This window comes from Pristis pectinata, chromosome 9 (genome assembly GCF_009764475.1).
Source record: "Pristis pectinata isolate sPriPec2 chromosome 9, sPriPec2.1.pri, whole genome shotgun sequence".
NCBI classification, from domain to species: Eukaryota; Metazoa; Chordata; class Chondrichthyes; order Rhinopristiformes; family Pristidae; genus Pristis; species Pristis pectinata.
Genome location: NC_067413.1, coordinates 33019508 through 33031051, shown reverse-complemented (window position 1 = coordinate 33031051; position 11544 = coordinate 33019508). Strand labels below are relative to the sequence as shown.

General features: G+C 41.4%; 1 protein-coding gene across 4 annotated transcripts in view; it reads right to left on the bottom strand.

Moving 5' to 3' along the window:
* Positions 1-675: 675 nt before the first annotated feature.
* tbc1d31 (TBC1 domain family, member 31) overlaps positions 676-11544 on the bottom strand; it is a 47887-nt gene continuing 37018 nt past the window's right edge. For 2 of the 4 annotated variants that reach the window (XM_052022819.1, XM_052022820.1), the window contains one exon: positions 4333-10070. In XM_052022819.1, the coding sequence (XP_051878779.1) occupies positions 9931-10070 (140 nt within the window). In that variant the 3' untranslated portion in view covers positions 4333-9930. Of the gene's footprint in view, positions 812-869; positions 991-4332; positions 10071-11544 lie in introns of those variants that run through there. The other 2 variants (XR_007956866.1, XR_007956867.1) reach the window with 2 other exon arrangements.

The following is an 11544-nucleotide window of genomic DNA, read 5'->3' as shown; positions in this document are numbered from 1 at the left end:
AGCTGCCAGTGGAAGTGGTGGATGCAGGTTCAATTGTAACATTTAAGAGAAGTTTGGATAGATACATTGATGGGAGGGGTTTGGAGGGATATGGTCCGGGTGCAGGTAGATGGGACTAGGCAGAAAAGTTCAGGTTGGCATGGACTAGATGGGCTGAAGGGCCTATTTCTGTGCTGTAGTACCCTATGACTCAATAACAGTAATGAAACTCAGCTTGGAGTCAAAAATGATGCCAAGGTTACAGTCTGGGTCATCCATAGACAAGGGGGGCAAGTTGGGCTCAACCGAGCCCACTAACCATCTTACCCCTTACATACTCTGGTGGCCCTGTAGAACCAACGGAGCTGGAGGCTTGGTTGTCAAGGCTGTTCCTTCAATGAGCCACGAGTGGTGAGGTGGCCTTGGGCAGCAGATCCTGAGGTTTGCCTCTGGATTAGTCCAATGACAGGTTGCTGCTGTCAAAGGACTTTGAATTCTCTCTTCAATCAATCAATTAAAATAATGCAAATAATTTTTAAAAATTATAAATACACTCAAAAACACCCCAGCTTAGAAATAAACTAAGAAGAACGTAAAATAAAGAAACAAATAACATCACTTACCTTTTCAGTGAGGTTGGTGAACCTACTGAGGTGATGGGACCAGCCAGCCAGTCCAGGCATAAAGTTAAAAGGTGCATTCCCTCAGGGTGACTGAATTCAGCCCCTGGACAGTCTGCCGGTGGAGTGGGAGGTCAGATGTACCAGTACCAGAACTCCAGCTGGTCTCCCACTTCCACGTTGCAATGTACAGGTGTCAGAGACAAGCTGACCTGTGAAGAGGCATGTACGTTTCAGACCACTGTGCCAGGCAGTGGAAGGAGGCAAATAAGGGAATGGAATTTATCACAGAGATTCCAGTCTTCCTAATGTTTAAATGAAGATAACTGTGCACATTCAGAACTTCCAAGGATGAGGGACTGCAGCTGCAAGGTTGAACTGGAGAAACTCCCTGGAGCAAAGAAAGACAAGAGATTTGACAGGAATGGGTAAGATCACAACTGGTTTAGGCACGGTAAATAAAGGGAAGCTGTTCCCATTAGTGGGTGGCTCAAGGAGGCACATTTAAATTTTGGACAGAAGATCTGATAAAGTGCGAGGGGAAAAAAATCTGCTTTTACAGAGAAAGCACTGATGATCTGGATCTCACTGGTCACAAAAGTGATCAGGGCTTTAGAAAGAGAATGGGACACTCACCTGAGAAAATGCTTTAGAGGGCTACCCGGGGAAAGTGAGGGATTGAGACGGATTGGATTGCTCTATCATGAGCTGGCATAACCTCAATCGGCTGAATGGCCTTTGCTGCTGTAATATTTTTATTATTCTATGACAGAGGAGTCATGAGAAGTGGTGGCAAGGAAAAGTTGGATGTTGTCACTGTCTATGTGAAACGTGACCCTATCTTCAGATGACACTACAAAGGAAGAGCTGGTTGAGGAGAAACAGGACAAAGTGGTTGGGGGATTCCAGAGGGAACTGTGTGGTTGCTTGAAGAAACTCCACCACAGGTGATGGTCTAGCTAAACCTTTGTCATCTCCAGATATTATTACTCTGATGTGTCCGCCTGAAACTTGGTTCTCCCAACCCATGAGGGAGATTTTTTAAATTATCATGAAACTATTGGACTAAACTATACTCTGCTTGATATGGATATACTTCAAATCAGCTTTGCCTTTGCTTATTTTTACTGATGTCAGTTCACATATAGCAATTTTTGTGCTTAACATTTAGTGTGCCAAGTTTGCACAGGTTTTGATTCATTGCAGCCACTCCTTTGCTAATCAATTAGTTCTGTAACTGACAGATGTGTGAATTGACAGGACAGAAGTATTTACATAGCACTCAGAGCTTGCTTAAGGCCATGAAGTGTATGAAGTGGTTTGTGATTTGAGGTTGTATGGATGACACAAAATTAGTTCAAACAGCAACCTGTCAACATCCATCTGTGTATTTAAGGCTACATATCTAACTTGATGTGAACACACTAAGATTAGTGTTTTCCTTTCTAAAACCACCATCATTCTATTAATTACCTCCACTGAAATGGTCTAAGTATACAAAAATACTATGGCAAAATGCTGCATATATGAAACCTGAAATAAAACTAGGGAATGCTGGAAACACTCAGCACAACAGGCAGCATCTGTGAAGAGAGAAATGGAGTTAACGTTTTAGGTCAACGAGTTATCTGAGGAAACATTAATTTTACCTTTTCTCTCTGCACAAATGGAAAGAAAACAAAAGTCCTGTTTTCATGTCACTTTCTGTGTGCGACACAAAAGGAAATAGTATCTTTTTAGAAATGTTACAATATTTAAAATGAGTGAATGCTTGCCTAATATTCATCCCTTCTCAGTTTTTCTCCCCAGTAACACTGTAGGTGCTCAGGGCAAAGTCGTCCTCCTGATGCTCAAACCATGGCCATCACAGGTAGTCATAATCACTGAAAGCATCCTATCCGGATGCATTATGGCTTGGTACGGCAGCTGCTCTGCCCTGGACCGCAAGAAACTGCAGAGAGATGTGGACACAGCTCAGCACATCACAAAAACCAGCTTCCCCTCCATGGACTCTGTCTACACTTCGCTGCCTCAGTAAAGCAGCCAGCATAATCAAAGACCCCACCCACCCCGGACATTCTCTCTTCTCCCCCCCACATATCGGACAGAAGATACAAAAGCCTGAAAGCACATCCCACCAGGCTCAAGGACAGCTTCTATACCGCTGTTATAAGACTATTGAATGGTCCCTTAGGACAATAAGATGGACTCTTGACCTCACAATCTACCTCGTTTTGGCCTTGCACCTTATTGTCTGCCTGCACTGCACTTTCTCTGTAACTGTAACACTGTATTCTGCATTCTGTTGTTTTCCCTTGTACCACCTTGCTGTACTGATGTGGTGAAATGATCTGCATGGATGATATGCAAAACAAAGTTTTTCTCTGAACATTGGTACACGTGACAATAATAAACCAAATTACCCTGCCTTCACTCCACCTGGTCTGGTGTACCATCATAGTCACTCCAATGAGATCAGTTACCTCAGCACCAGTCGGGTCAAAAACTGGCATCTTCCTCAACAGCATCACAAGCAGGGATATTCTAACACGATGGTTAAGTTACTGCAACAGTGATCAGGTCACTGGAACTACTGATTTTAGAGTCAAGTTACTACCATTGGGGAGGAGGTACAGGAGCCTGAAGACCCACATTCAATGATTCAGGAACAGTTTCTTCCCCTCTGCCATCAGATTTCTGAACTTTCCATGAATCCATGAACACTACCTCGTTATTTCTTCTTTTTTGCACTATTTATTTATTTTTTTGTAATTTATGGTAATTTTATGTCTTTGCACTGTACTGCTGCCGCAAAACAACAAACGTGACATCATACTAGTCAGTGACAATAAATCTAAGTCCGAATCTGAAATCTTACCATGGCAGTTGGGAAATCTTAAATTCAGGAAATTAATCTGGAATAAAATCTTGGTATCAGCAATGGTGGCCATAAACTACTGGATTGTCGTAACTGATTCACTTCAAGGAAGGATGCTTAGCATCCTTATCCAGGCTGCTCTAGAGGCGACTTCAGACCCACCAACAGCGTTGACTCTAAACTTCCCTCTGCAATTTCCAGTAAGCCTTGTGCTTCTGGGGTAACTGGGGTTGGACAATAAATGTTGGGATAGCCAGCAGTGCTCACATCCTCTGAGTATATAAAACAACAACAAAATCACCCCACGGGAAAGCCACGATCAACCTCCAACTCTAGATTTTGTATGCTTTCTATTACGTTTTGGAATTGTTCCAGTTATGAATGCAAATAACATAATTGAAACAACTGGGCTGGAATAATAACTGGAGTTGAATATGTGTGGGAGCTATTTTGAATTAATTGCTGCAATTATGATTAATTCACTGATCTCCCCAGATGATGGTAAACCCACCACTGCCAATTCACCCCTACCCCACGAGCAAGAACATTTACCTGTATCTTTGTAGCTTTGAGAAAGCAATGTTTAAATCTAAATTAAATTGTCATTTTAAACTAAAAGTTCACTGGAGTAGATGTGTGGTGGAGCAAGTGTTGTTCTCCTGAGGTCTGATGCATGGTCATTCTTTAGGCTGCCACTTAACATTGTACTCGAGCTCATCTGATTTATATCCAGCCAGGTAAGACAAGTGACAGCTTGCTAGATGGCTAGGCTACAGGAAACTCAGATCAGCATCAATAACCAGATTAAAGCTGTCAGAAATAAGTAAAGTAGAAGCATACAACTTTTATTTTTTTTTGAAAGGAGTAATTGACAGTAGATGGAAACACATCTCGTTTGTGACTAAATGTTGCAGAGGATCAGAATGCATTGTCAACTTTAACACCATCCAGTTAATGTACCTGCTCCTGGGGATGTTTTTTTGAAACTTTATCACAGAGGCCATTCCCATCACAAATCCTGGCTCTTTTGAAGAGTCATACAGATGTTTCCAGGCTGGAATGCCATCGGTTCCTTAGGGATCTTATAAATTTTTTCCCTGAAGACAACCTCCACTATCTTTCAGTGAGTGTTTTCAATCCTGACAACACTGGAAAAATACTTCTCATCCGCCCTCGAGATCTTTTGCTGACTATGTTAAATCTGTGATCTCTGGTTATTGGCTTACCAGATGAAATCACGTCTCTTCATTAGAAATTATCCTTCTGAAATCTCTAAACCAATTCTGTTGCAAACTTCCCCCTACCACCTTCTCACAACTGAAGTTCCCAGTAACACCTTAGAAAGCAGACACAAGTTTTACTGAGGTCTTTGCATCTTTCCCTAAAATTGGTGCCTAGAATTGTCCACAATACTCTGGTTGAAGCCTAAACAGTGGTTTGAATATAATTAGAAATCCTTTTAAGAACCCATCAACTGGCCTTCAGGCGTTTGTGTACATGAAGACCAAGTCCGTTTGCTTATCTACAGTTCTACAATGTTGTGTATGTTGTTTTTCCACATTAGTTCTTTGAAGAAGGTTGAGGATCTCCCAGTAATGAAGCTAAGTATTTTTCAGGACAATCATAGACCTATGATTTATTTATTATTTAAGTACAAGTGCAGAAAACAATACCACCCCGAAGGCTGCCTCACCATTCAAAAAGATAAATCTGAATCTCGTCAAACCTCATCCCCATACCCCTAGATTTCCTTTGAAGTTCAAAGGTCTATCACTTTTGGCATTGAATGTACTCAATAATTAAGCATCCAAGGCCCTCTTGGATAGAGAATTCCAAAGATTCACAACTTTCTTGCAAAGAAACTTCTTATCTCAGTTCTATATAGCTGACCCCTATCCTGAGACTCTATCCCCTAGTTCAAGACTCTCCAGCTAGAGGAAATGGCATCTTTGGATCTACCTGGTCAAACTTTCTCACTTCTAACAAGTTTTGGAGACATACACTGTGTTTAGCTTTAAGTCTCCACACATCAGTAATTGAGAAAGGTTATGGTTTTACAATTTTGGAGTAGCAGAAAAGATTTAATCAGGAAAGCACATCTACAAGAGTCAGGCCACAGTATGTGAACGTCTAAGCAATAAATCTTAAAGCTCTCTTCTGGGATATGGACAATGGGGACACAATTCCGTGGTGTGTAGCAAAAATGATTTTATAAAAAAGGGCTCCATAAACATCTGCACATCCAAATCCTTGCTGCACTGAGTCCCATTACCCATGCTTGTTAATCTAATGTCTTCTGGGCAAGCAACATTTCAATTTTAAAATTCACTTCCTTGCTTTCCAATCTTTCTTCCCTACCTCTGTCATCTCTTCCAGCCCTTCAATCCTCTGAGATTTCTCCACTCCTTCAACTCAACTCTCCTGCACACACACAATTTTAATTACTCTGTGTAATTTCTGGCTCCCTTCTTAATCTAACAATGACAATCTGCATTGATATCCCATCTCCAGTGTAGTAACCAGAGGACCAGGCCACTTAATGTAATATTGGATTTTTAAAATGTCTGAGGCTTACTGAGGAGGATTTGGAGTTTAAACTTTGGATTATCTCAATATCTACCCTATCACATGATACTGAAGACTTGGTTTATTCTTTGAAAGGAGTCCCAGACTATCAACGTGACAAAAGCTACTAGAACAACACCAAGTCTTCCTAGCACCTTCCTTCAAGATGAAGGGGACCTGGAAATCATATCGAAGACTGAGAGGACTGCCAGGGCAACATAACAAGGGCTTGGTTTCTAATCTGCTGCTGACTTCAGCATCTGCCAGGCAATGACAGCAAGCTTTATAGTGTCATAGAATTATACGGCATGGAAACAGGACCTTCAGCCCAACTTGTACATGCTGACCAAGATGCATAGATATATTCCAAGAAAAAAGGTTATGAATGGAAAAATAGCACAAATGTGGATAACGAGAGGTGAAGGCTAAAATAAAAGCAAAAGGGAGGGCATACAAGTAAGCAAAAATTAGTGGGAAAACAGAAGACTGGGAAACTTTTAAAAACTTACAGAAAGAAACTAAGAAGGTCATTAGGAAAGAAAAGATGAATTATGAAAGGAAGTTGGCAGATAACATTCAAAAAGATACCAACAGTTTTTTTTAAATATATGAGGAGTAAAAGAGAGACACAGGTTGATATAGGACCAATTGAAAATGATGCAGGAGAGATTATAATGGATAACGGAGAGATGGCAGAGGAACTAAATGAGTATTTTGCATCAGTGTTCACTGAGGAGGACACCAGCAATATACCGAATAGTCAGGGATCTCAGGGGATAGAACTGAATTCAGTTAAGATTACTAGAGAGAAAGTGCTCGGGAAGCTAAATGGACTAAAGGCAGATAAGTCTCCTGGACCTGATGAGGTACACCCCGGGTTCTGAAAGAAGTGGCTTCAGAGATTGCAGAGGCATTGGTGATAATTTTCCAGGAATCGACAGACTCCGGCATGGTTCCGGAGGACTGGACGGTCGCAAATGTAGTTCCGCTGTATCAGAAGGGTGGGAGGCAGCATAAAGGAAATTACAGACCTATTAGTCTGACATCAGTGGCGGGTAAGTTATTGGAATCGATCCTCAAGGATGAGGTTATGGAATACCTGGAGGTGCAAGGCAAGATAGGTCCAAGCCAGCATGGTTTTGTGAAGGGAAGATCCTGCCTGGCCAACCTATTGGAGTTTTTTGAGGAAATCTCAGGTAGGGTGGATAAGGGAGAGGCTGCGGATGTTGTATATTTGGACTTTCAAAAGGCCTTCGACAAGGTGCCGCACAAGAGGCTGATTAATAAGATGAGAGCTCATGGGATTTCAGGTAGGGTAATAGAATGGGTGGAGCATTGGCTGGTTGGCAGAAAGCAAAGGGTGGGAATAAAGGGATCCTGTTCTGGTTGGCTACTGGTTACTAGTGGTGTTCCGCAGGGGTCGGTGTTGGGGCCGCTTCTTTTTACTTTGTACATTAATGATTTGGATGATGGAGTGAATGGTTTTGCGGCTAAGTTTGCAGATGACACCAAGCTAGGTGGAGGAGTAGGGAGTATTGAAGGAATAGGAAGGTAATGGACAAAGAAATGGCAGATGAGATTCAATGTTGAGAAATGTGCCGTTGTACACTTTGGAAAAAGAAATAAATGGGCAGATTATTATCTAGATGGGGAGAAAATTCAAAGTACAGAAGTACAAAGGGACTTGGGAGTACTCGTGCAGGATACCCTAAAGGTTAACCACCAGGTTGGATCGGCGGTAAAGAAAGCGAATGTTATGTTGGCATTCATCGAGAGGTATAGTGTATAAAAGTAAGTAAGTGTTGATGAGGCTCTATGGGGCATTGGTGAGGCCTCATTTGGAGTACTGTGCACAGTTTTGGGCCACTTATCTTAGGAAGGATGTACTGATGTTGGAGAGGGTTCAGAAAAGATTTACGAGGATGATTCCTGGAATGAAAGGGCTTACTTATGATGAGCGTTTGTTAGCTCTTGGGCTGTATTCATTGGAGTACAGAAGAATGAGAGGGGACCTCATAAAAACATTTAGAATATTGAAAGGACGAGACAGAGTAGATGTGGTTAAGCTGTTCCCCCTGGTGGGTGAGTCCAGGACCGGAGGGTACAATCTTAGAATTAGAGGGTACCAGTTTAAAACAGAAATGAGGAGAAATTTCTTTAGCCAGAGGGTGGTGAAATTATGGAATTCGTGGCCACATACAGCTGTGGAGGCCCAATTATTGGGGGCACTTAAGGAGGAGATTGATAGGTATCTAATTAGTCAAGGTATCAAGGGATATGGGGATAAGGCCGGAAATTGGGGCTAGAGAGAAATAGTATTAGCTTACTCATGGAGCAGATTTGATGGGCCAAATGGCCTACTTCTGCTCCTTTGTCTTGTGATCTTGTGATGCCCAATTTGCTTGCAATTTGCTTGCATTTGGTCCATATTCCTCTAAGCCTTTCCTATCCATGTACCAACTATACGTCTTTTAAATGTAATTGTACCCTCTTCTACCACATCCTCTGGCAGCTTGTTCCATATATCCACCACCTTCTGTGTGAAAAACTTGCCGCTCAGGTCCCTTTTAAATCTTTCCCCTTTCCCTTTAACTCTGTGCCCTCTAGTTTTGGTCTCCCCTACCCTGGGAAAAAGACTGTCACCATTCACCCTATCTATGCCCCCTGTGATTTTATAAACCTCCATAAGGTCACCATTCAGCCTCCTTCACCCCAGGGAAAACGGTTCCAGCCTATCCAGAGGAGACGCAAGAGGCTGCAGATGCTGGAATCTGGAGCTCAAATCTGCTGGAGCTCAGGTGGTCAAGCAGCAGCTGTGGGAGGAAAGGTCTGCAGAGTTTCAACCCAATTGCTTTCCTCCCACAGACGCTGCTTGACTCGCTGAGTACCTCCAGCAGAGTATTTGTTGCCTCAGCCTATCCTTACAACTTAAGCCCTCCAGTCCAGGCGACATCCTCGTGAATCCTTTCTGCACCCTTTCTACCTTAATGACATGCTTCCTGTATGAGCTTTTTCGAGCAGTGCAGCTGAGCGTTAATCATCGAGTTAATTACCTGACTGGGTGCGTCATAGTACAGGCTAAATAAGAATTGGATGTGTCCACAAAGAAGGGAGAGGGAGGCAGATAGAGCCATAGACTGGCTCCCCTCAGCAAGCAGCAGCCTCCTCCACCACACTAAATAAATAGAGCCCAGCAGTGTTAAAACTTGAAGTTCATTGGGATTTCCGTGTTATGCCCACTGCAGAGGCTGACGTTTCAGAAATGGCTATGGCACAGACACAGTTTTCTGAAACAAAACCCCATTAACTAAGTGCAGTGTGCTATTTGCTTTATTTACAATCTCTTCACAACCAACTCAACGCTGCTGATTCCACCCCTCACCTGACAAGTAATGTCCTGAGACTAATTGGTTCCCAGGTGTCCTAAATCTGTACGCCCACATCAGCCAGTTAAGGCCTGAACTGTGGCCACTGATAGAATCTCATTAAAATTCCTTCCAATGGGACAATGGGATAAAAATAAGACTTTAATTACAAGCATAAAAGGATAACTATTTTCAAAATAAGCAAACTTTAAAAAATTCCCCAATTTTGTCCAATGAATTACATGATATGCATAGTTCAACAATTCTGTACATAGCTACAAAATCAAACCTTAATTTTGATCTTAATCAGATCAAATTAGAAGAGAAATCAATACAAGTATAATAAAAAATGTCAATAAATGGACTCAAGTTATTAAATAACATGAAAATAAAAAAATAGCCGCAAATGTGACAAAGGGTCTTTGACCTGCAATGTTAAAATTTGTGTCTCTCAAACAGATTCTGCCTGACCTGCTGAGTGTTCCAGGATTTTCTGTTTTCATTATTAAGTGACATGATTGCTCTATGTTGTACTGTCTGTGAGGGAGTTGGTTGAATATCTCTGACGAGCCCGTGTTGCAAGCTTTTGTCTTAGCTCTCGTACGCCAGTCATTAATTCACGCTCCTTTCTTTCCAGATCCATTCTTCCTCTGTCTAAAGACACTACAGGAAAAGGAAAAGAATACTGGAGTCAAAATGGACAATATCATGCTCATTTGGCAGCAATTAATAGAAGAGCATTCATGAAATATTCAGCACTAAATAACAGATAGCTACAATCATTTAACTATAGTTAGAGAATATTTCGAGGGAGGAAGGATGGGATAACAAGAGTGATCTATAAAACTGACATCATAGAGTAATAGAGTACAGAAACAGGCCCTTTGGCCCAAGTGGTCCATGCCGACCGATTCCCATCTAAACTAATCCTATTTGTCCGCATATGGCCCATATCCCTCTAAACCTTTCCTATCCATGTACCTGTCCAAGTGCCTTTTAAACATTGTTAATATACCTGCTTCAACCACTTCTCCAAGGTCTTGCAGGGAAAGTCACATTGCACCCCCTTGGCCATTCAATAAAGCAATAAAGTTTGGGAGATTAATTTCCAAATTTTGCAAATTAAAAGCATCAATGGTCACCTGTTCTGGTTAGATGAAGGGACAAAGAGGAAAACCCTCAATCTACATTACATTAGTAATGAATTTTCAAAGTACTACATTTGTAACAGTGTTTTTAAACATCCTGATGAGAAAAACAGATTCCCCATCAATGCCGGGATGCAAAATAATGTTAATCTTAAAATAAATTATAACAGAAATTAACAAATTGGCTTAATAGATGAAAATGTAATTTGGGAAAAGAATACATTTGTAGAGTGGCACAGAAATGGGCAAAAAAGGTTAATTAAAAGATGAAAAAGAACTGATAAAACAGATTGAAATAGATTGTCACCTGGCTCAGGTTGGTGGGGGTGGTGTACAAGGGAAGGGATCTGTTTTCCCAATCAGGTGGCTTTCAGTTTGATGACAAAGAAAATAGCAGAGCTAGCTCATATGATCTGTACATTCTACAAGTTTGTAATGTGGGGATTTCTGATCACGTGCATACAAATCCCTCCCTCCAACTTGATTATAATTTACACAAGGTAGAACAGTCAGAACTAAACAATTTTCTCTACAATTAACAATCTATAAAATGTGTAGACTTGTGCAGTTTTGCCAGAACCAGATTTCACTAGCTTGTGTGTGTGCAGTGTATTATTTACTGGCCTGCTGCTTTCACCTGGCTAGAGGGCTTTCAGTAGGAACATGTTTACCTCTCTGCCCAAAAAGACCAGCTGGAGAGGTCTCATTTGTATTGACTTTAGGCATGAACATCTATTTGATTAAACTTGTATTATACAACAATGGTCAGTTTTATGGAGCATCAGAAATCAACATTGTAAGAGGTGATGAGATTACTGGAGATGGAAAGGTGCTTCAAGATAACCTGCTTTTAGAAATCAAACTTGTAATAAACATTTAGATCACACACAACTGACATGCAATATTTTGGAAAGCAATGAAGGCTAAAACTCAATTGCACAAAATATGTGACTGTACAGAGATCTGGAAAAATATTCATAGCTGTGAGC